This window comes from Macaca mulatta, chromosome 10, assembly GCF_049350105.2.
Source record: "Macaca mulatta isolate MMU2019108-1 chromosome 10, T2T-MMU8v2.0, whole genome shotgun sequence".
In the NCBI taxonomy this organism is placed as follows: Eukaryota; Metazoa; Chordata; class Mammalia; order Primates; family Cercopithecidae; genus Macaca; species Macaca mulatta.
Window position 1 is genome coordinate 13,192,669 of NC_133415.1, and position 23,250 is coordinate 13,215,918.

Consider the following 23,250-nt stretch of genomic DNA (forward strand, 5'->3'; position numbering starts at 1 on the left):
CATGGTCATTGAATGATTAAGTGCCTGAGCTGGAAAAACTAGGCCCAAATTAAGTTGAGACGGCCCTGCCTTAGGCTTCTTCTCTGTAGGAGGAAGATAATAGCAGTGCCTGTTTAAAATGTGTGCAGTGAGCAACATCTGATGGGGGGAGCAGGAGGGTCCTGGTTTGCATGGTGAGGAGCATGACCCAGAGGATGACTTAGGGGCCTGAGTGAACCCCTGTCCCTCACCTAGTGTTCGACTCTCTGTGCAGAGCAAAGCCGTCGAGATGACCTGGAGAGCCTGGGCTACGTGCTCATGTACTTCAACCTGGGCTCCCTGCCCTGGCAGGGACTCAAAGCAGCCACCAAGCGCCAGAAGTATGAGCGGATCAGCGAGAAGAAGATGTCAACACCCATTGAGGTCCTCTGCAAAGGCTATCCCTGTGAGTAGCCCAGTGGGAGGGGACATGCCTGGGGGTCCCTGAGGCACCGTCTAAGGGAAAGGTGAGGCCATACAAAGCGCACACTAGGGCCAGGCGCAGTGGCTTATGCCTGCAATCCCAGCACTTTGGGAGGCTGAGGCAGGCAGATCACGAGGTCAGGAGTTCGAGACCAGCCTGACCAACATGGTGAAATCCCATCTCTACTAAAAATACAAAAATTAGCCCCACTTGTTTTTTTGTTTGTTTGTTTGTTTGTTTGTTTTTTGAGACGGAGTCTGGCTCTGTCACCCAGGCTGGAGTGCAGTAGAGCGATCTTGGCTCACTGCAAGCTCCGCCTCCCGGGTTTATGCCATTCTCCTGCCTCAGCCTCCCGAGTAGCTGGGACTACAGGCGCCCGCCACCTCGCCCGGCTAGTTTTTTGTATTTTTTAGTAGAGACGGGGTTTCACCGTGTTAGCCAGGATGGTCTCGATCTCCTGACCTCGTGATCCGCCCGTCTCGGCCTCCCAAAGTGCTGGGATTACAGGCTTGAGCCACCGCGCCCGGCCGATTAGCCCCACTTGTAATCCCAGCTACTCAGGAGGCTGAGGAAGGAGAATTGCCTGAACCTGGGAGGTGGAGGTTGCTGTGAGCCGAGATTGCTGCATTGCACTCCAGCCTGGATGATAGTGAGATGTCTCAAAAACAACAACAACAACAAAGCCCATACTGGGCTGCCCCACAGCACTTGGCACCTGAGCAGTAACCCCTGGCTCTTTGCCACCCCTTGGCACAGCCAGAAGGCCCAGTTTCCCTGGCCTGGCTGTTACACCTGTTGCTCCCCAGCCCACATTCCTGCCTCATCTCCCAAGGGCCCTGTCCCCAGTTTTTTGAGGAGGAAATGGAAGTTTTTCTCCTCTTGTTTAGGTTGTGTTGGAAGGTCCGTCAGGCTCTTGAGTCCTTTGAGTTTATGGCAGCAATTGATCTGCAGGCCCCCGGGTGCTTGGTGAGGGCAGCGGAAGAGCTGTGGGCATGGCTCCTGGAACCAGCTACCTGGCAGAAGCTCCTGGCCACAGTTCACAGGTCTTCCCTTGCTCTGAAAGTGGCAGAGGCTCTGCTCACAGGCAGGCCAGGGAAGGCCGTGGTTCTGTTGCCTCCTTTTCTTGCCTCTCTTAGATTGGAAGTTATCTGTGGGGCAGTGGGTGGCTAGGACAGTGCTGGCTGCAGGGGATCTGGGAGCGTGGGCCTCACGGTTGCCTTCTCTGTCACCTGCAACCCCTCCTCAGCCGAATTCTCAACATACCTCAACTTCTGCCGCTCCCTGCGGTTTGACGACAAGCCCGACTACTCTTACCTACGTCAGCTCTTCCGCAACCTCTTCCACCGGCAGGGCTTCTCCTATGACTACGTCTTCGACTGGAACATGCTGAAATTCGTGAGTCACCTGGAGGCCAAGGCGGGCTTAGGGGACTGGATGGGGAAGGCCCTGACTCAGAGGGCCAGAGTGAGCCAGTGGCGGGTGGGGCTCCCGACAGACGGGAGGTATGAGCTGGACAGTGTGGTTGACCTCACTGGGGTCCTGGAGCCCTCCTGCCTCATCCGTGCTGACAGCTTGTGCCGCCGTGGGCAGCAGGGCCCAGGCAGGGCGCTGCCTCCTGCTGAAACAAGAAGGACCTGGCTTCACCTGGGGTCCCTCTTGGGTGCCCGCGGCAGGGCGTGGGTGGTGCTGGCGGTGTCCCCCGCCGCCCTGATCGCTGCCTACACCGTCCTGCTCCTATTCTGCACATCCCAGGCGGCTACCTGCACTGTGGCCACTCTGGCCAGCCTGGACCCAGTCATGGTGCTTTCTTTCTTCTTGGTCATGGGACCCTGGGTCTGGCTAGGCAGTTCTGTTTCTCTCTTTTAAGAGGCCCGGGGGTGGGGTTGAGTGGGGAGCAGCATTGGTCGGCCGTGCCCAGGGCTCTGGAATCTGTGAAATTATATGTCTTGTTTCACATCTCTTCTGGAAAAGGGGGCTTCCTCTAGCCAGGCTCAGCCCCATGACAGCCCTGTGACAGCGAAGGGACCGTTCTGTCCCCGCCCCTGTCCCTGTGCCGGGCCCACGTGCTCACCCACCTACTGGTAAGGATCCTCTGAGGCCTGGCTTTTCCAAAATTTGCCACTTGATCAGCGAGCGCAAGAGGCTGAGCCTCGGCTGTGCTCTTTTTGTCCCTTCCAGGTGCCCGGCGCCCCTGGGCACCCAGAGCCCCCCAGATAGGCCCATGGAGGAGGTGGAGGAGGTGGAGGAGCTGCCCCAAAACTACTGGCCTGTGGTCTGGACTCCAGGGCCCCATTTCTGATGTCGCCAGGTGTGCCTGAGCCCATCGGGGCCAGGCCTGAGGAAGTGTTTCTTGGGAGGATGGGATGACCCCCTGTTCCCAAGAGATAGCAGCACAGTGGAGGGCATGGTGGAAAAGGCCCTGCCATGGGATCCTAGGGAAGTAGCCAGCCACCTGAGGGCCAGGACAGCCTGAAGGAGGGATGGCGGTCACTGCCCACAAGGGGCCTGGTGGGAACGGGTCCCAGGACAGACTCACGGCCAGACCCCGTCAGCGGCCTCTGTTGAACTTGAACTCATTAAACACCTCCTCTTGCTTCATCCTGGTGTGCCTCTTTCATGGCAGGGTCCTCAGCCGCCCTGCTAGATGATTAGGACCAAGGCTCTGTTCTGGAAGGCAAGGTCAGCACGTTGGTCGGCTTTTCTTCTCTCTGGGTTTCTTGTTCAGTAAGGAGTGAGACAGAGGTCAGGCAGAGAGGGAGAGGCCTTGGTTGCCCTTTTCAGCAGGGCTGGAAATGGGATATGGGCAGGGGGCGTCTTCTCTGATTTCACCCTAGACCTTCTGGCTCCAAATGGGGCCCATGGCCTTGAGCACCTGGGACCAGCTCTTTCCACCACAGGGCATTGGGCACGGGGCACTTTCTCATCAAGATAGTCACTCCCAAGTCTGGTTCGTGATGGGCTTGGCCCTCCAGCTCAGCACAACTCCAAAAATGGATTTTGTATTCTCTAGACTGACACTGTCCAGGATGGTAGCCACTGGCTATATGCGACACGTTTTTAATGAATTAAAGTTAATCAAGACTGGAAATGTCAGCCAGGCATGATGGCTCATGCCTGTAATCCCAGCACTTTGGGAGGCCAAAGAGGGCGGATCACTTGAGGTCAGGAGTTTAAGACCAGCCTGGCCAACGTGGTGAAACCCATTTCTACTAAAAACAAAAAATTAGCTGGGCATGGTGGTGTGTTCCTGTAATCCCAGCTACTGGAGAGGCTGAGGCAGGAGAATCGCTTGAACCCAGGAGGCAGAGGTTGGAGTGAGCCGAGATCACGCCCCTGCACTCCAGTGGCCACCACATCCAGCAAGGCAGACGGGACCATTTCCTTCATCCAGAACGTTCTGTGGACGTCACTGCTCTAGGTGCCTCCCTTACGGAGTCTCGCACGACTGTCTAGCCAGCAAGATCTCTTCTCCAAGCAGGCCAGGAGCACCTCTCCATCCACTGCTGCTGCTCTGACCGCCTTCCTGGAGTCCCTCTTGAGTCAGGCCCTGAAGTTAGAAGCTGGGCAGAGGTGCCCACAGCCTTATCCTTTGCCAATCACTGACTCATTGCCACAGCCACCGTAGTGAGCTGAACCACTTCCAGCAGTCCTCTGGCAGAAGCACCTGGAAAACATGCGATGGGAACTTTCACCCTGAGGCCGGGCCCTTCCCATGCCAGCCCGACAGTAGACAGGACACCCTGTGGTGCTCTGCACCGGGGTGCTGGGATCTGTGGATCCCTGGAGCCTGGAAGCCACTCGCAGCACAGTCACTGTGTTCCGAGGTCCAGTCAGCCGGCCGGGAAGGAATTCAACACAGCCAAGGACAGAAGTCCATATGATGACAGGTGGATGCTCGTGTGACTTTGCTGATCTTTTGCATTTTCTGTGGGCAATAAAGGCCAAGAGAGCTCCCTGCTGTGTGTTTCTTGCGTCCTGCGGGATGGATGGGACCATGGAGAGTCGCCCACTTCCTGCCTCCGGGCTGGCAATGGCCTGAGCCTTTTGGGCTCACAAAGGGCAGGGGCTCCAGCGCTCCTCTTGGCTGCTGGCTGCAGGGCTCCACACCGTGGAGTGAGTCACTCAGCCTCTACATCCCAACCGTGGAAATGAGATTGACCTGCCTTGCAGGGTTGATGTGGCCCTGCCCGCAGAAGGTTCAGCACAGAGATGCCACAGCTCGTGGTCCTCCCCAGGCTTTGCTGGGGCTCTGGCTGAGTCACTGTTTCCCAGCCTGCAACTGAATGGGAGCCCAGGGTGAGAACCAGAGGTCAGGAGTTAGAGCCTTGGTGGTCCCAGGCCTGCCTGAGAGGCTTCTGGGTGGGAGGATGGGAAGATGCATCTTCTAGAGTGTTCTAAGGCAAGGCTCTGAACAGTGACCTCTTGGGGTACAGAGAGCAGAGTGGGACTAGGTGGCAAAGGCCTGGGTTCAGACCCTAGCTCTGCCCTGAGCTGTGCGACCCCAGGCAGGTCACAAGGCCTCTCTGGGCCTTGGTGCCTCACTAAGATTCAGGGATCATTCTGGTCTTAGCCGCTACTTCCTGGAGTTGCTTAAAGACAGGGGCCACCACCACCTCTTGGCTAGTCTCCTGGGAGAGACATGGGTTGCAGGAACCACACCCTGTGGCCCATGAGCAGGCCCCCCACTCAGCCCGCAGCTCTCTCCTCCACAGATGCGGCCCCCTTCCTGCCAGCCCCCTGCCCTTCCCTGCGGACGGCCCCGGGATGAACTAGGTAACACAGTTGGGTGCTGCCCCCACACACGCTCTTCTCTGGCCCCTTCTCACTTCCTCCTGCACAGGGGCAGCAGTGGCTATAGAGCCGGCACCTGGGGGCTTAGGGCACCCCTTCTGCTCCAGCCGTGCCTGCTGGGCCTCTTCTTCCTCCATGGGGCACATGGCCCCATTTTCTTCTCCAGCTCCCCTTGAGCGCCCATCCCAAGGCAGGCGGTGTGTGTATGGGTTCCCTGGGCCTCCTGGCTGTGGCCTCCACGGCACCTGCCAGAAGCCATTGCCAGGTCCCAGCAGGGGCAGGACAGCTCCCTGGTGAAAAGAGCCCCTGGCTGCGTACCAGGAGACCTGGTCTGAGTCCTGGCCCACTTCCACTAGTTTTGTGACTCTGGGCCTGTCCTTTTCCCACTCTGGACACCCCTAGCCAGTCTGCTAGAGGCCTCTAAACAGCTTCCCTGCCCGATTTGGCAACCTTGAGTAGTTAAGGGCTCTTGGTACACCGAGGGGGGCCAGGGCAGGCCCAGCCCCAGGCCAGGAGGGCCAAGAGGTGCTCTTGATCATCCTGGGGGCGTTAGTTGTCCTGGCTCTGGCTCCATCCCAGGAGAGCAGGGCAGACTGGCCTCCCTCTGCCCCCAGACTCCTGCTTTCTCCTTCCTTCGGTGGTTGTGTGGCTTCGTGTCTCTGTGCTGTGTGATTGGGGGTCATGGCTTCCCGCGCTTGTAGGGGAGGCTGGAGCGGAGGGTTTCTGAGATACCTACCCGGCCTCCCTCCCCTGCTGTGCCCCGCAGGGCTGCTGGGCCCAGAACACCCTGGCCTCTGGGGCTGACCGGTGTCTTTTCTTGCATCCCTGCAGGGTGCAGCCCGGAACCCCGAGGACGTGGACCGGGAGCGGCGAGAACACGAGCGCGAGGAGAGGATGGGGCAGCTACGGGGGTCCGCGACCCGAGCCCTGCCCCCTGGCCCACCCACGGGGGCCACTGCCAACCGGCTCCGCAGTGCCGCCGAGCCCGTGGCTTCCACGCCGGCCTCCCGCATCCAGCCAGCTGGTGAGCAGGGACTCAGGCAGTGGGCTGGGCTCAGGGTGGGTGGGGGACTCTGTGCCCACTCTGAGGGTGGCTCTCCATGCCTCTTTCTCCAGGCAATACTTCTCCCAGAGCGATCTCACGGGTCGACCGGGAGAGGAAGGTGAGTATGAGGCTGCACAGGGGCGCGCCCGCCAACGTCTCCTCCTCAGACCTCACTGGGCGGCAAGAGGTGTCCCGGATCCCAGCCTCACAGGTGAGCTGCCCCCCTGCCAGTCCCTCTGGGCCTCACAACTGAGCTAGAGACCCCCCAGTGTGAGGTCAGGCCTTGGCTCTGTTCTTCCCTCCCCGTCGACGCTGCTTGCCTCAGAGTGAACCCCTTCTGTTGAGCCGGGACTTGGCCTCATTTAATCCTCTGAGGTCTAATGAGCCCTCTTGAGTAAAGTCATTCACCAAGGCTCAGGGCAGTAACATTCCCTGACAAGTGTCACGGCTGGGCTCTAGCCTTCACTGCCAGCGGCCCAGCTGGGGTGGGCAGCAGGGGCTCAGAGATGAGGTGTTCCTGCTCCCTGACATCAGGGGGCGCCCAGGAACCCCCGTGAGCATTGGCAAGAGCATGGGGTGTAGGGGCGGTGAGGTCCCGTCCACTTTGGGGCCATGTTTGGATGGGGACACTTGGGAAGGGGGAATCTGTAGTTGCCCAGGGAAGGTGTCCTGGCAGAGGTGGATGGGAGCCCTGCCCTCGTCCTCCTGCCTGTGGGCGAGGAGGGAGTCCTGCGAGAGAACCCTCCTTGGCCATTTACTTAGGTAGCAGGTTTGCCTCCCGGGGCAATGTTCTTACCTACAGACAGGGACATCTTAGAGTCACTGGAATCACACAGGCTTTCCCTCGGCTTGAGGGGCTGCATGGAGGTGGGGGTGGGGGTAGAACTCCTCAGCGGGGAGAGACTTGCCAAATCTCCATCGCCAGCAGCTGAGGGACTTGACTTGAAGCTTGTCCCTCCGTCTCTCTCCCTTTCCTCCCTCAAAAGACAAGTGTGCCATTTGACCATCTCGGGAAGTGAGGAGAGCCCCCATTGGACCAGTGTTTGCTTAGGTGAGTCCATGACTGCTGCAGATGCAACCAGCCCAGCCGGCCTAGAAGCTCCCAGGCTCCAGAAAGAGACTAATGTGTTGTAAGGGGTGGGTCGCAGTGGCAGTGGCAGATGGTACCAGGTGCCCCAGAACTCTAAGGGGCGTCAAGGAATTTAAAACCTTGGAGCCTGCCTGGCTCAGGGCCAGCGGTTTCTCTGCTCAGGCCTGACCCCGCATGAATTAATTTCTGCTGGAAAAACTTTTTCTGCCCTCGGCCAGCCCTCTGTCTCCTTCTGCCTTAACATATTCTGGAGGCCGGGCACGGTGGCTCATGCCTGTAATCCCAGCACTTTGGAAGGCCGAGGCGGGCGGATCACAAGGTCAGGAGATCGAGACCATCCTGGCCAACACCCCGTCTCTACTAAAAAAAAACAAAAAACAAAAAACAAAAAAATTAGCCAGGTGTGGTGGCGGGCGTGTGTAGTCCCAGCTACTCAGGAGGCTGAGGCAGGAGAATGGCATGAACCCGGGAGGCGGAGCTTGCAGCGAGCTGAGATTGCACCACTGCACACTAGCCTGGGCGACAGAGCGAGACTCTGTCTCAACAAAAAAAAAAAAGAAAAAGGAAAAAGAAAAAAACGTTCTGGAAGGTTGGTTCCCAGCAGAGATGGGGCCACGGGCTCACACTCTGACCTCTCCCACGGCATTAGCCCTGTCTCAGCCTCTGGGCTGTTACGCAAGTTAATTCCTGCACAAGACTCACAACAGGACTGTGGAGGAAGCAAGGGAGCCCTTTTTCGGCCTCTGTAGTAGGCCAGCGTGAGCCTCCCGGTTCTTCCCTGACTGCACGAAGCCTTGAAGCGGGGCATGGAAACGCTCCACTCTGGGACCTGGCTTGGGAAAGGGGAGGTGGCAGGGGCTCTTTGGGCTTGTCGAGGGTGTAATCTTAGCTGTCTGGGGAACGTGTGTCCATTTGTAGGCAGTAGCAGTAGTCCGACACGTCAGGGGACTCGACTTCACACTGGGACAATCTGTGTGTCGTCTGTGTTGTAGGAGTTCATCCACACAGAGAGGAGGCATGAACAGGACAGGCCTTCCTCAGATCTCAGGCCCAGGAACCAGGCTGTCCATGGCTGGCTGGACAGATATTTGGGGGTGGGGTGGGGTGGGGAGATGCTCACCAGGAGGGCAGAGGAGGGAGATAATCCGTTTCTGTCACATGAAGGTGGATCTCCTAGCGTGCTGGGCCTTGAGCCAGGCTCTGGGGTTCAGAGGGAGATAGACCAAAGGACGAGAAGACAGGAGTTCGGGGGGCCGGGTGCAGTGGCTCGCACCTGTAATCCCAGCACTTTGGGAGGCCCAGATGGGCAGGTCACTTGAGGTCAGGAGTTCAAGACCAGCCTGGCCAACATGGTGAAAACCCATCCCTACTAAAAGCACAAAAATTAGCCAGGTGTGGTGGTGGGCGCCTGTAATCCCAGCTACTTGGGAGGCTGAGACAGGAGAATCGCTTGAACCCAGGAGGTGGAGATTGCAGTGAGTCGAGATTGTGCCACTCACTGCCCTCCAGCCTGGGGGACAGAGCAAGACTCCATCTCAAAAAAAAAAAAAAAAAAAGAGTAGCCAGAGACAGCTGTGCACCTCACCTGTCTTCTCCCTTCTCCCTTCTAGTGTCTTCACTGTATTTTCTTTTAAAAAAACAAAAAAAGATGGCAAAAATAAACCACTCAAAAGAACAACAAAAAATCCCAGCACAAAACCGACGATGGAGTTTGTTTCTTTGATTTATTTGCCAATGGCAAGAAGATGAGATGCCCTCAGCACTGAGGATTCTTGCCCCTTTGTGGTGCCCGCTATCCCCAACCTTCAGGCTGCCAGATGCTCCCCTGACAACACCAGGCTACAGGAGCCAGACGCCACGGCCCTGCCCGGCCGCCTGTTCCTGCCCCCACCCGTCACCTGCCCGGAGAGGAACGGGTCGGGTCCAGGTCGGAGAAGTGACAGGTCCCAGAGCCAAAGCCGGCCCTCGAGCATCACCAGGCAGTGGTGTGGTCAGTCGAAGGCAGTTCCCACCGAGTTTCCCGAGCCTCACAATCCAGGAGATACGCACAGCCCCACCCACTCTGAGATGACAGTGGCCGACTTCCTGTGCTGGGCTTTTCCAGTGTCCCCCTGGCCTCCAGGCTCCCCCTCTGCCTCTCCATGGAGTGGATGGGGAGGTTGTGGGGGTCGGCGTCCCTTGTGTGCGTGTGTGGATGTATTGACCTGTGTTTCCCAGGACAGCAGGTGCCACGGCCTGCCCCGCCTGCCAGCCCAAATTCCCGTTCTCCTGTGTCTACTAACAAGGACATGGGGGTGGGCGGTGACCTCCGCATCCCTCAGAGTTCAGAGGGTCCTCACTGCCACCAATCCCCCTCAACCCGTCATCAGCCGGTGGCAGCTCCATCTTCCGTTCCTGGTTTTAGGGCAGAATCCATGGAGACTACTTCCAGAAGGCATCTGGCTCTGAGTTATAAATTACTTCCCTGGTCCTGACAGTCACCTGGGGTCCCCCCCTCTCCCTGGGTTCCACCTTTCTGAGGAGGAGCCTGGGGTCAGGGCTGGGTTTTGGATTAACTCATCCTTCCTAGTTAACACCTCTTTTTGTTTTTATTTTATTTTATTTTTGTTTGTTTTCTCCGTGTGTGTGTTTTCCTAATTTATTTACCTCTGTTTCCCCTTTTTCCTTTTTTTTTTTTTTTTTTTTAATTAAAGAGCAAAGCTTTTTATTACTTTGTAATTTAAAAAACTGAAAAAAAATACTGAAGAACTTTGGGGGGAATTTTGTACTTTTTTCCTGTGTAAATATTGGACTTTTTTGAGCTTTATTGTGGTTGTTAATTTGAAGTAATAAAGTAGAAAAGATAAAGTGATGGAGGCAGCCCTTTGTCCACCTCTGTGCCCTTGGGACTCTCCCCGCAGAACCAGAAGTGGGTCTTGCTGGGATCAGCACAGTCAGTGAGGAACAAGCCCTCGCCCTGGAGGCAGGTGTGACTGGGGCCACGTTCACCACACTTGGGCTGTGGTTGGGGTGTCCAGGGGGCTTTGAAAACATGAGTGCACACAGACGCCACGCGGGGGTCTTGTAAAGAGGGTGGGGTGGGGCTGAGAGCTTCTCCCTGCACACTCCAGCTGTGCTGATGGCCTGGGACCCATCTTTGAGAAGCAAGGCCCTAAAAGCTCTTCACACATGGTTTATCCACACAAAAATTCTGAGTTAGGTCCTGTTAATAGCTCTACCTTCGGACAAGAAACTGGTCCTGCTGTAAAATATCTTGCCCACAGTCACAGCTCTGGTGGCAGAGGCAAGACTTGAGCCCAGGCCATCTCACTGTGTGAGTTGTGGAGGTGCTGTGACCCTCTCCACCGCTGGCCCTGGGGCTCCATGAGGGAGGGTGCTGGAGCGAGCTCCAATAGTGACCCTGGGCAAGGTCCTTCAGCCAAGCCTTGATAAAAGGGCAGCGCTCAGCCTCGCCTGCCTTGGTCTCACCAGCTTGGAAAAGAATCTGTCAGTCTGCATTTACCCAACACAGTTTACTTGCTTTCGTTAAGCCAAGAGCCATTACTGCCACCGTCTCAATCCAGAGGCAAGAGCAAAGCTAATAGGCTAATAGGTCTACCAGGGAAGCGGGTGGAAGGCCCTGGAAGGTTCCCCTGGGGTGTTTTGAAATCCTGGACGTAGCTCAAGGCCCCTTCCAGTGCTGGCCGTCAAGACCCAGTGACCCACAGGCTCATGGCCTGGTGGAGGGTTTCCTGCTGTGTGAGGCCCATGTAAAGGTGGGGTCCCCTTTACAAGCATCAGGTTTCAGGTGTGTTACCCAAAGCCAGGAAACGCCAGTAGGCCCTGGAATGGCAGGTGGTAAGCAGAGCCCGGGCCTTGGGGCTAGGTGGCAGCCGGGAGTCAGTGGTCACTTGGTCAGCCTGCAAAGTGCCATTTTGTTCACCCACACTTGGTTGAATGAGGTGCTGGGGGAATGCAGCAGAGGCCGCTCCAACCCGCCCCCGGCCTCCCTGGAGCTTAGGACCTTTTGGGATGGACAACCTGACATGAGACAGCGAGTGGAAGTTATCAGCTAGAGGCCCTGAGAGAAAGTAATAAGGAGCTGGTCTTTATATGTCTTTTACAGTGAAAAGTATAGTTCCTTTTTTTCTTTTTTGGAGACAGGATCTTGCTTTGTCACCCCGGCTGGACTGTGGTGGTGCAATCATGGCTCACTGCAGCTTCAACTTCCCAGGCTCAAGGGATCCTCCTGCCTCAGCCTCTCTAGTAGCTGGGACCACAGGTGTGCGCCACCATGCCTGGCTAATTTTTGTATTTTTTTGTAGAGATGAGGTCTCACTATGTTGCCCAGGCTGGTCTTGAACTCCTGGGCTCAAGCAATCCTCCCACCTCAGTCTCTGAAAGTGCTGGGTTTACAGGCATAAGCCATTGTGCCTAGCCTATTTCATCAATTGTAATAATAAGCTAATGCTTCTCCCCCTCCTCTTTTTTGGTTTACTTTTTGGATATGAAGGTGTTTACATACATGAAAGTCAAGCTGTCTAAAAAGCTATAATTGGGCTGGGCGCGGTGGCTCAAGCCTGTAATCCCAGCACTTTGGGAGGCCGAGGTGGGCGGATCACGAGGTCAGGAGATCGAGACCATCCTGGCTAATACGGTGAAACCCCGTCTCTACTAAAAAATACAAAAAACTAGCCGGGCGAGGTGGCGGGCTCCTGTAGTCCCAGCTACTCGGGAGGCTGAGGCAGGAGAATGGTATAAACCCGGGAGGCGGAGCTTGCAATGAGCTGAGATCTGGCCACTGCACTCCAGCCTGGGCGGCAGAGCGAGACTCCGTCTCAAAAAAAAAGAAAAAAAAAAAGCTATAATCTGAGAATCCCTCCCGCCCTGCTGCTCTGCCCCATTTCTACCCATCATGCTTCTTCCTGCACTTCTTACTCAGAGGGCTAATGTTTGGGAGTGGGCAGTGGCTGACAGCCTCTAAGGAAGTGACATTAATGTATCAACCATACAGTTTATTAAGTATGCCAAATAATCACAAGGAAATTTTGCCCCTACCAGAGGGGCAAACAGGCACCTGCTGAGTTCTTTTCATTCGTGCCACAAAAAAATTTGCTAACTGGGCTTGTGTGGGCACCAGGGTGCCAGGTACTAGGCTGGAGGTGGTGCAGGCGTGGAGGGTTGGGAGCACAGGATTGACATCCTGGGGGCTTTGGGCAGATCTCAGTTTCCTCCTCTGTAATGTTGGGGTGATGATTCCTGTTTCTGAGGGTTACCAGAATTCAGCGAGACCTCAGATGAACACAAGGGCTGAGTTCATTGAGGGCTCACCTGTGCCAGGCCATTTCCAACCCTTTGCTCCCAACAAGTCTGTGAGGTTAGTGTATTATGTTCTTTATTTTATTTTATTTTATTTTTTGAGATGGAGTTTCGCTCTTGTTGCCCAGACTGGAGTGCAATGGCACAATCTCGGCTCACTGCAACCTCCACCTCCCGGATTCAAGCGATTCTCCTGTCTCAGCCTCCCGAGTAGCTGGGATTACAGGTATGCGCCACCATGCCCAGCTAATTTTGTACTTTTAGTAGAGACGGGGTTTCTCCATGTTGGTCAGGCTGGTCTCGAACCCCTGACCTCAGGTGATCCACCCACCTCAGCCTCCCAAAGTGCTGGGATTATAGGTGTGAGCCACCGCACCTGGCCACGTGATCCCTATTTTATAGATGAGGACCTTGAGGCACAGAAAAGATGTCCGGCTCCGCAGCCCACGCTGCTAACATTGACTCCATAGTCCCAGGTACCTTGTAAGCGCTCTGTTACGATAACTCCTTGTTTCAAACATGAAGTGTGAATCTTAGCTTCCAGGGACTCATGGCCTAGTCAGGGGAAGGACTCAGAGTAGCAAGTGGTTCATCCCAATCTAGAATCCAGTGTGAGAGGCCTAGTGTGAACTAAGGGCAAAGGAGGGCGGGAATGTGTCTGATATCATAAAGGAAGGTGTTTCAAAGGTACTCAGCCTGAGCCTTGAGATATAAGTGGGATTTTGCTGGGGAAAGTCATTCCCAGCAGAGGCAACAGCATGTGCAAAGGCCAAAAGAGGTAGGAACTAGCACGAGATACTCAGGGAGGTTCAAACAGGGAGTGGGAGGGAGACAAGTCACAGTGGCTGAGGCTGGAGAAGTCCAATCCTGCAGAAGCAGACTTGCATCCAGAAAACTCTCCCACTCCCTAGCTGTAAGCTCTGGGCCTTCTTGAGCCCTGATTTCCTAATCTGTAAAATGGGGAGAATTGTCTGCACAGAAGCCATTATGCCCCCTTAGCCTGACCCCTTCTGGGCCCACTGGCCTGACTTCCATCGGGCAGCACCTGGACCTTGAGGAGCCTCTGCTGGGGGAGAGGCACGATGGAAGTTAACTTGGGGAATGTGAATCTGGCGACAGTGGGCAGGGAGATTGGAGAACAGAGAAAGGAGGCAGGAAGAAGGCTTAGGAAGCTGAGGTCACAACCCAGGCATGAGGTGTCCGGGAGGCCAGGATGACTGAACTGCTTCAGAATAAGATCTGTTCTTTTTTTTTTTTTTTAGACGGAGTCTCACTCTGTCGCCCAGGCTGGAGTGCAGTGGCTCGATCTCGGCTCACTGCAAGCTCCGCCTCCCGGGTTCACGCCATTCTCCTGCCTCAGCCTCCCGAGTAGCTGGGACTACAGGCTCCCGCCACCGTGCCCTGCTAATTTTTTTTTTTTTTTTTTTTGTATTTTTAGTAGAGACTGGGTTTTACTGTGGTCTCGATCTCCTGACCTCGTGATCTGTCTGCCTTGGCCTCCCAAAGTGCTGGGATTACAGGCGTGAGCCACCACAGCCGGCGTTGAGTGTACGTTTTTCTATTGTGTAGTCCTGCCTGGATGAAGATGTAGGTGCTTGTCAATATTCCAGCACATCCCCTTATGCCCCTTCCCTTCCACACTCCGCTCCCCCATACACACACAGGTATCCACTCCTCTAAGTTCTATCACAGGTTATGGAGGGAGTGAGAAGGGAAGCTTGTAGCTCAAGAGATAGGAAGAGGAAGGCCTGAACTGGGACGCTCTCACGGGCTTGGCTGGTGGGAGGAGGTTATTGTGAGGTCAAAGAGGTCTGCAAGTGTTTTGGAGGCCACAGAACCCTTGAGCAGGGGGTGTCCACGACTAGACAGCAAAAGATTCTGAAAAGGAAGGAGGGGAGGGACCAGGGAGACTTTGACCTGGGACAAAAGAAGGGGCTGGGTTTCCTCTGCGCTTGGTCTCGTCACCTCCCCTCTGTTTCTTATCCCCTTCAAAAGGGCGTGGTGGCTTCCGCCTGTAATCCCAGCACTTTGGGAGGCCAAGGCGGGCGGATCACAAGGTCAGGAGATTGAGACCATGGTGAAACCCCGTCTCTACTAAAAATACAGAAATTAGCTAGGCATGGTGGCGCGTGCCTGTAATCCCAGCTACTCAGGAGGCTGAGGCAGGAGAATCGCTTGAACCAGGGTGTTGGAGATTGCAGTGAACTGAGATCACTGCACTCCAGCCTGGCAACAGAGCAATACTCCGTCTCAAAAATAAAAAGAAGAAAATACAAGCTCCTGAAGTCACTGACCTGCCCCCTTCTAGGGGGTAGCATCCCTTTCCATTTACTGCCTTCCCCCTTCCTACCTTTGGTGCCCTCACCCCAGGGTTTCCTAAGGGAGAATGGATCAGGCAGACCCCTGAAGCAGCTCCAACGGAAGCCTCTTTAGTGCAGTATTATTTGTATTTATTTATTTGAGACAGGGTCTTGCTCTGCTGCCCAGGCTGGAGTGCAATGACAGGATCACAGCTCACTATAACCTCCACCTCCCAGGCTCCAATGATCTAGCTAGGGCCACAGGCAAGCACCACCATGCCTGGATAATCTTTTTTTTTTTTTTTTTTTGGTAGAGACAGGGTTCTCTCTATGTTGCCCAGGCTGGTCTCAAACTCCTGGGCTCAACCCATCCTCCAGCCTCAGCCTCCTAAAGTGTCTGGATTACGGGCGTGAGCCACTGCACTCGGTCAGCAGTGCAAAGTGTTATAGCAAAGTGAAATATTCTCTCTCCCCTCCTCTCCTCCCTCCTCTCATCTCTGCTTTATTTCAGAAACAGCTGTGGAAACAGTTATGGCTGAGAATGCTCAGTCCCCATGGCCTCTTTCCCAGAGCCTACAGCACAAGCGCCCACAGGAACACAACTGGTCATTGGAGAAGTCCACACATTCCAAGCTCTGACCTCACTCTGCCCAATTACCAGACATCCATAATTTGTTCTCAAAGCAGCCTTCTCCAGGGTCTGCCTGTTTCCGGCCTGCATGTGGCCCAGGGAGGGAGAAATGCCAAGGTGCAGGATAAAGGTTGCCATGAAGCCACCTTTTTCTCCTTCTCCTCCCTCTGGCCTCCTCTTCTTTCACCCTAGCCTTGGGCACCAACGGCAGCTCTCTATCCTTTCAAGTGGCCCATGTGAAGCGGTGTCCCATAGCCTACTGAGGTTCAGGGAAGGTGCACATCTAGGGCTTGACTTCACCAAGGTTGCCCGTGCAGGAGAGGCTGATGGGATAAGCAGAGGGCTCAGCCCTGAAGCTGTGGGAGGAGCACTGCCCCTTTAAGAAGGCCAACCTCACACCTGTAATCCCAGCACTTTGGGAGGCCGAGGTGGGCAGATTACCTGAGGTCAGGAGTTAGACACCAGCCTGGCCAACATGGTGAAACCCTGTCTCTACTAAAAATACAAAAATTAGGTGGACGTGGTGGCACATACCTGTAGTTCCAGCTACTTGGAAGGCTGAGACAGGAGAATTGCTTGAACCCAGGAGGCAGAGGTTGCAGTGAGCTGAGATTGCGCCACTGCACTCCAGCCTGGGTGACAGAGCAAGGTTGCATCTCAAAAAAAAAAAAAAAAAAAAGGCCCACCTGGGGCAAAGGATGCCTACAGATAGTAACTTGGGCTCCTCCAGGGCCTTTGAAGAATGTCTTCTCAAGTAATTATGCCTCCCAAGGCCTTTCATCCCAGCATCTTGAAAGCACGTAGTGTAATTAACTTTGAAGTCACCCTATGCAGGTTTACCAAGGGCAGGCCTGAGACCTGATGAGTCACTGCAGCTCTGCCACTCAGGCAGAGCCTGTTGCAGCTTCCCTGAGAAAATCCAGGACCTTGCCGGGGGCGGTGGCTCACGCCTGTAATCCCAGCACTTTGGGAGACTGAGGTGGGCAGATCATGAGGTCATGAGTTTGAGACCAGCCTGGTCAACACAGTGAAATCCCGTCTCTACTAAAAATATAAAAATCAGCTGGGCATCGTGGTGCGTGCCTGTAGTCCCAGCTACTTGGGAGGCTGAGGCAAGAGAATCACTTGAACCTGGGAGGCAGAAGTTGCAGTGAGCTGGGATTGTGTCATTGCACTCCAGCCTGGGCCAGCCTCCCCAGCTCCCTGTATGCCCCTGACCCAAAGGTGGACCTCCCTTTCCTGATGGCATGTCCTGGACAGGTGACTACATCCTGGGATTTTGTAAAGAATCTGAAACATCTTCCTGGTGATTCCAGGAAAACTGATAGGAAATCCTTCTCTTTGGCCTGTTTTTGTTTGCTTGTTTGTTGGCTACGTAAGTTTGAAGTGGGACTCATCTCACCAGTGATGGAGTCCCAGGTCATGTGTGCAACTGAGAGAGACAGAGAAAGGAAGCTTCCTCTCTCTTGTGTCTCCTACTCAGGCTCCTTACACAGCAATCTGTGAATCACCACCAGCTGCATCCCTGATTCACTCACACACACACATCCCAGGTAGCGCACCCACTAGGAATGGCCTTGTTCTGCTTGCTGATGGCCATTGATATCCTGAATGTCACCACCCCAACAAGAAGGGCTGCATTGAAGTTGGAAGCATTTTCTGTTGCTGGCTGATTTCCACCAAGGGGGTGCTGGCATGGGTTCCCGTGTTCATTTAACAAACAGGCTGCACAGGTGTGACCTTGGTCAAGTAACATTGCCTCTCTGTGCCTCAGTTTCCTCATGTGCCAGGTGGCACTCACAAGATCTTGGTTTACATTGCCTGCCACATAATGAATGCTCAATGAATAGCAGCAGTGATGAAGATGATGAAGGACACTCGTCATCTTCCTGCGTGTCAGGGAGAACACTCATCCCCTGTGTGTAAGGTTCTGGGAACAAAAGGATGGTTAAGATCCAGTCCCTTTTGCCCTCTGTTTGTGTGAGCACCCGTTCTCCTGACTTCCAGAAATTTCTTGTATGTTGAAAATCACACACAAGTCTGGGCCTGGTGGCTCACACCTGTAATCCCAGCACTTTGGGAGGCCAAGGTGGGTGGATCAGAAGGTCAGGAGTTCAAGACCAGCCTGACCAATACAGTGAAACCCCGTCTCTACTAAAAATGCAAAAATTAGACAGGCGTGGCAGGCACCTGTAGTCCCAGCTACTCGGGAAGCTGAGACAGGAGAATACCCTGAACCCAGGAGGCAGAGGTTGCGGTGAGCTGAGATCATGCCACTGCACTCCAGCCTGGGTGACAGAGCAAGACTCCGTCTCAAAAAAATAAAAATGGGCCGGGAACGGTGGCTCATGCCCATAATCCCAGCACTTTGGGAGGCCGAGATGGGCGGACCACGAGGTCAGGAGATCGAGACTATCCTGGCTAACACAGTGAAACCCGTTCTCTACTAAAAATACAAAAATTAGCCGGGCGTTGTGGCAGGCGCCTGTAGTCCCAGCTACATAGGAGGCTGAGGCAGGAGAATGGCATGAACCCAGGAGGCGGGGCTTGCAGTGAGTGGAGATCGTGCCACTGCACTCTGGCCTGGGCGACAGAGCCTAAGACTCTGTCTCAAAAAAAAAAAAAAACAAACAAAATAAAAAAATTAAAAAATAAAAATGAAAACAAACAAATACATAAATAAATAAAATCACATATAAATATTTGCATTAATGGCTGGGAGCGGTGGCTCATGCCTGTAATCCCAGCACTTTGGGAGGCTGGGGCAGGTAGATCACTTGAAGTCAGGAGTTCGAGACCAGCTTGGCCAACATGGTGAAACCCGTCTTTACTAAAAAAAAAAAATTAGCTGGCTGAGTGCAGTGGCTCACGCCTGTAATCCCAGCACTTTGGAAAGTCAAGTCGGGCGGATCGTAAGGTCAAGAGTTCGAGACCAGCCTCACCAACACCTAGAAACCCTGTCTCTACTAAAAATACAAACATTAGCTGGGTGTGGTGGCACGTGTCTGTAATCCCAGCTACTCAGGAGGCTGAGGCAGGAGAATTGCTTAAATCCGGGAGGCAGAGGTTGAAGTTAGCTGAGATCCCACCACTGCACTCCAGCCTGGGCGACAGAGTGAGACTTCATCTCAAAACAAACAAACAAAAACTTAGCCAGGCATGGTGGCGCGTGCCTATAGTCCCAGCTACTTGGGAGGCTGAGGTGGGAGAATTGCTTGAACCTGGGAGGCGGAGGTTGCAGTGAGCCGAGATCACACCACTGCACTCCAGCCTGGGCCACAGAGTGAGACTCTGTCCTCCCCCGCCAAAAAAAAAAAAAAAGATGGAGTCTCACTCTGTGGTCCAGGCTGGAGTGCAGTGGTGTGATCTCGGTTCACTGCAACCTCCGCCTCCCGGGTTCAAGAAATTCTCCCGCCTCAGCCTCCTGGGTAGCTGGGATTACAGGTGCCCGCCACCACGCCTGGCTAATTTTTGTATTTTTAGTAAAGACGGGTTTTACCATGTTGGTCAGGATGGTCTCGATTTCTTGACCTCGTGATCTGCCTGCCTCGGCTCCCAAAGTGCTACGATTACAGGTTGTGAGCCACTGTGCCCGGCCAAGACTCTGTCTTAAAAAAAAAAAAAAAAGAATTGCATTAGTGAGGCATCCAGTATGCATTATTCTGCATGATATATTTTTTTTCCCAGTTGGTGACAGGGAGAATGAAAGTTTTATCAGGGACCTGAAGAAAGGGTAGGAATTAACTAGGAGAAAGAAAGGGATGGAGACAGCAGTGAGAAAGAGTGTGTTTTAGGTGATGGGAACAGCAGCATCAAGGCTGTGATACTAGACACCACATGGCTGTTGGAAATACAATCATTGGTGACAGTGTGAGGGGCAGATTTGCTTAAAAACTGACACACTGGCCAGGCACAGTGGCTCATGCCTCTAATCTTAGCACTTTGAGAGGTCAAAGCAGGAGGATCACTTGAGGCCAGGAGTTTGAAAACAGTCTAGTCAACATAGCGAGACCCTGTCTCTAAATAAATAAATAAATAAATAAGGAAAGAAAAGAAAAAAACTAGTTGGGCCTGGTGGTATGTACCTGTAGTCTCAGCTACTCAGGAGGCCAAGGCAGGAGGATTGTGTGCGCCCAAGAGTTCAAGGTTTCAGTGAGCCATGATCATGCCACTGAACTCCAGCCTGGGCGACAGAGAGAAAGAGAGAGACCCCGTTTCAAAAAAAAACAAAAAATCAACAACAACAACAGAACTGGCCTTTTGGGCCTGTTTCTATTTTCACTTCTACACAGCAATTTCGGATTTTTGGCTGGGTGCAGTGACTCAAACCTGTAATCCCAGCACTTTGAGAGGCCGAGGCGGGCAGATCACGAGGTCAGGAGTTTGAGACCAGCCTGGCCAACATGGTGAAATCCCATCTCTATTAAAAATACAAAAATTAGCCGGGAGTGGTGGTGGGCGCCTGTAATCCCAGCTACTCAGGAGGCTGAGGCAGGAGAATCGCTTGAAACCAAAAGGCGGAGGTTGCAGTGAGCCAAGATCGTACCACTGCACTCCAGCCTGGGCAAAAAGAGCGAAACTCTGTCTCAAAAAAAAAAAAAAAAAAAAAAAGGAAAGAAAGAAATTGCGGCTTATTGAGGCTTACAAGATTTGCCCAGAATCTCACAGCCTGTCAGTGGTGGAGCTGGGATTTGACCAGGCCATTGACGATTGCACAGGCTAAAGGCCTCCAAAGAGCCATCCTATGCTGATGGCTCTGTCCTAGGTCCTTCCATCTCTGCTCTGGGTGAGGTCACATCTCAGCCCTGTCCCTGATCTTCCTTCTGGATGACCCTTGGAGAGCCACTTAAAATCCCAGAGAGGCAGAACATCTGAGTTTTTGTTGTTGTTTTTTTTTCCTCCAGCACTCTTTCCCAGTTTTTCTGGTCATGGAACCTCATTTTTCTTTAGGTACTCATGCCTCCTTTCCAGTACATTTGGTTCTGAAGGGGCTGACTCCACCCACTGGCTCCAGGGTGGGGCTGTGATCCAGGCCTGGCCAATTGATGCCCTGCATTTCCTGGCTACAATGATTGGCTCAGAGATGGGACTCAAGCTGGGCCAATCAGAGGTGACTGTGGGACATATCTTGGAATTCTTGGGAAAAAGATGCTCTCTCTGCCACTGGGGAGAAAAGGCCACATGGGAATGGGGCCAACACACACACAAACACACATACACACAGCAAGAGACGGAGGGAAATAGCATCCCAGTGACACTGTGTGAGGTCTCAAATCCAGCTCTGCTTTGAATTTCTTAATTAAGTAAACCCATAAATTCCCCTTTTTTAGTTCGTTATTTTATTTTTGAGACAGCGTTTTGCTCTTGTTGCCCCGGCTGCATTGCAATGGCGCGATCTTGGCTCACTGCAACCTCTGCCTCCCGGGTTCAAGTGATTCTCCTGCCTCAGCCTCCTAAATAGCTGGGATTACAGGCATACATCATTACACCCAGCTAATTTTGTATTTTTAGTACAGATGGGGTTTCACTGTGTTGGCCAGGCTGGTCTCAAACTCCTGACCTCAAGTGATCTGCCCACCTTGTCCTCCCAAAGTGCTGGGATTACAAGTGTGAGCCTTAAACAACATTTTTTTTTTCTTTCTGAAAACATAATATGCTTTTTGAAACACTTTTTGGAAAATACAGAGAAGCAAAAATGAAAATAAAATTAAAAGAAGAAGATAGCCCAATGTTCATAATCTTACCACTTAGAACAATCTACTATTGGCATTTTGTTATATTTCCTTCCAATCTTTTCTTTTTTTTTTTTTTTTTTTTTTTGAGACGGAGTCTCGCTCTGTAGCCCAGGCTGGAGTGCAGTGGCCGGATCTCAGCTCACTGCAAGCTCCGCCTCCCGGGTTCACGCCATTCTCCGGCCTCAGCCTCCCGAGTAGCTGGGACTACAGGCGCCCGCCACCTCGCCCGGCTAGTTTTTTGTATTTTTTTTAGTAGAGACGGGGTTTCACCGTGTTATCCAGGATGGTCTCGATCTCCTGACCTCGTGATCCACCCGTCTCGGCCTCCCAAAGTGCTGGGATTACAGGCTTGAGCCACCGCGCCCGGCCTCCTTCCAATCTTTTCTATTATTATTTTTTAAGACCAGTCAAGTGAAACAGTGGGAGTGGAGAAAGAACAAAGCCAATCTTTCTTTCTTTTTTTTTTTTTTTTTGAGACGGAGTCTTGCTCTGTAGCCCGGGCTGGAGTGCAGTGGCCGGATCTCAGCTCACTGCAAGCTCCGCCTCCCGGGTTTAGGCCATTCTCCTGCCTCAGCCTCCGGAGTAGCTGGGACTACAGGCGCCCGCCACCTCGCCCGGCTAGTTTTTTGTATTTTTAGTAGAGACGGGGTTTCACGGTGTTAGCCAGGATGGTCTCGATCTCCCGACCTCGTGATCCGCCCGTCTGGGCCTCCCAAAGTGCTGGGATTACAGGCTTGAGCCACCGTGCCCGGCCTTCTTTTTTTTTTTTTTTTTTTGAGACAGAGTCTTGCTGTGTCGCCCAGGCTGGAGTGCAGTGGCCGGATCTCAGCTCACTGCAAGCTCCACCTCCCGGGTTCATGCCATTCTCCTGCCTCAGCCTCCCGAGTAGCTGGGACTACAGGCGCCCACCACCGCGCCCGGCTAGGTTTTTGTATTTTTTTAGTAGAGACGGGGTTTCACCGTGTTAGCCAGGTTGGACTCGATCTCCTGACCTCGTGATCCACCCATCTCGGCCTCCCAAAGTGCTGGGATTACAGGCTTGAGCCACCGCGCCCGGCCCTCTTTTCTTTTTTTTATTGAGACAGAGTTTCGCTCTTATTGCCCAGGCCGGAATGAAGTGGTGTGATCTCAGCTCACTGCAACCTCTGCCTCCCAGGTTCAAGTGATTCTCCTGCTTCAGCCTCCCAAGTAGCTGGGATTACAGGCATGTGCCACCATGCCCAGCTAATTTTGTATTTTTAGTAGAGATGGGGGTTTAACCATGTTGGTCAGGCTGGTCTCGAATTCCTGACCTCAAGTGATCCACCCACCTCGGCCTCCCAAAGTGTTGGGATTACAGGCGTGAGCCACCCAGCCCAGCCAAAGCCAATCTTTCTCCTAAGCATTTTTTTTTTTTTTACAGCATTCAGAAAGGCTATCATATAAGTTTGTAACTGCGTTTTTCACTCAATAAGGAAATGATTAGTAATGTGTCGAGAGACTACATTAATATCTATACAATATACCATTCGTGGCATGGATCTACACAATTTACTTAACCATTCTTCAATGACTTTCAGGTTATTTCCAATTTTTTGTTAGGGAGAAACTAATTAAAACAGAAATTGGAGGATAGAGAGGGAGGTGGGATCAAGAAGGAACCATGCCAGGCACGGTGGCTCACGCCTGTAATCTCAGCACTTTGGGAGGCCAAGGCAGGCGGATCATGAGTTCAAGAGATAGAGACCTTCCTGGCCAACATGGTGAAACCCCATCTCTACTAAAAATACAAAAATTAGCTGGGCCTGGTGGTGCACGCCTGTAGTCCCAGCTATTCAGGAAGCTGGGGCAGGCAAATTGCTTGAATCTGGGAGGTGGAGGTTGCAGTGAGCCAAGATCGTGCCACTGCACTCCAGCCTGGTGACAGAGCGAGACTACA

General features: G+C 53.5%; 1 protein-coding gene across 21 annotated transcripts in view; it reads left to right on the top strand.

Moving 5' to 3' along the window:
• Positions 1-16,277, top strand: part of CSNK1E (casein kinase 1 epsilon) — a 55,017-nt gene extending 38,740 nt beyond the window's left edge. For 5 of the 21 annotated variants that reach the window (XM_077948287.1, XM_028827238.2, XM_077948288.1 and 2 more), the window contains exons 6-11: positions 254-424; positions 1,689-1,837; positions 6,065-6,257; positions 6,350-6,489; positions 7,265-7,329; positions 8,979-10,219. In XM_077948287.1, the coding sequence (XP_077804413.1) occupies positions 254-424; positions 1,689-1,837; positions 6,065-6,257; positions 6,350-6,489; positions 7,265-7,297 (686 nt within the window). In that variant the 3' untranslated portion in view covers positions 7,298-7,329; positions 8,979-10,219. 21 annotated transcript variants of the gene reach the window in all.
• The last annotated feature ends 6,973 nt before the right edge of the window (positions 16,278-23,250 follow it).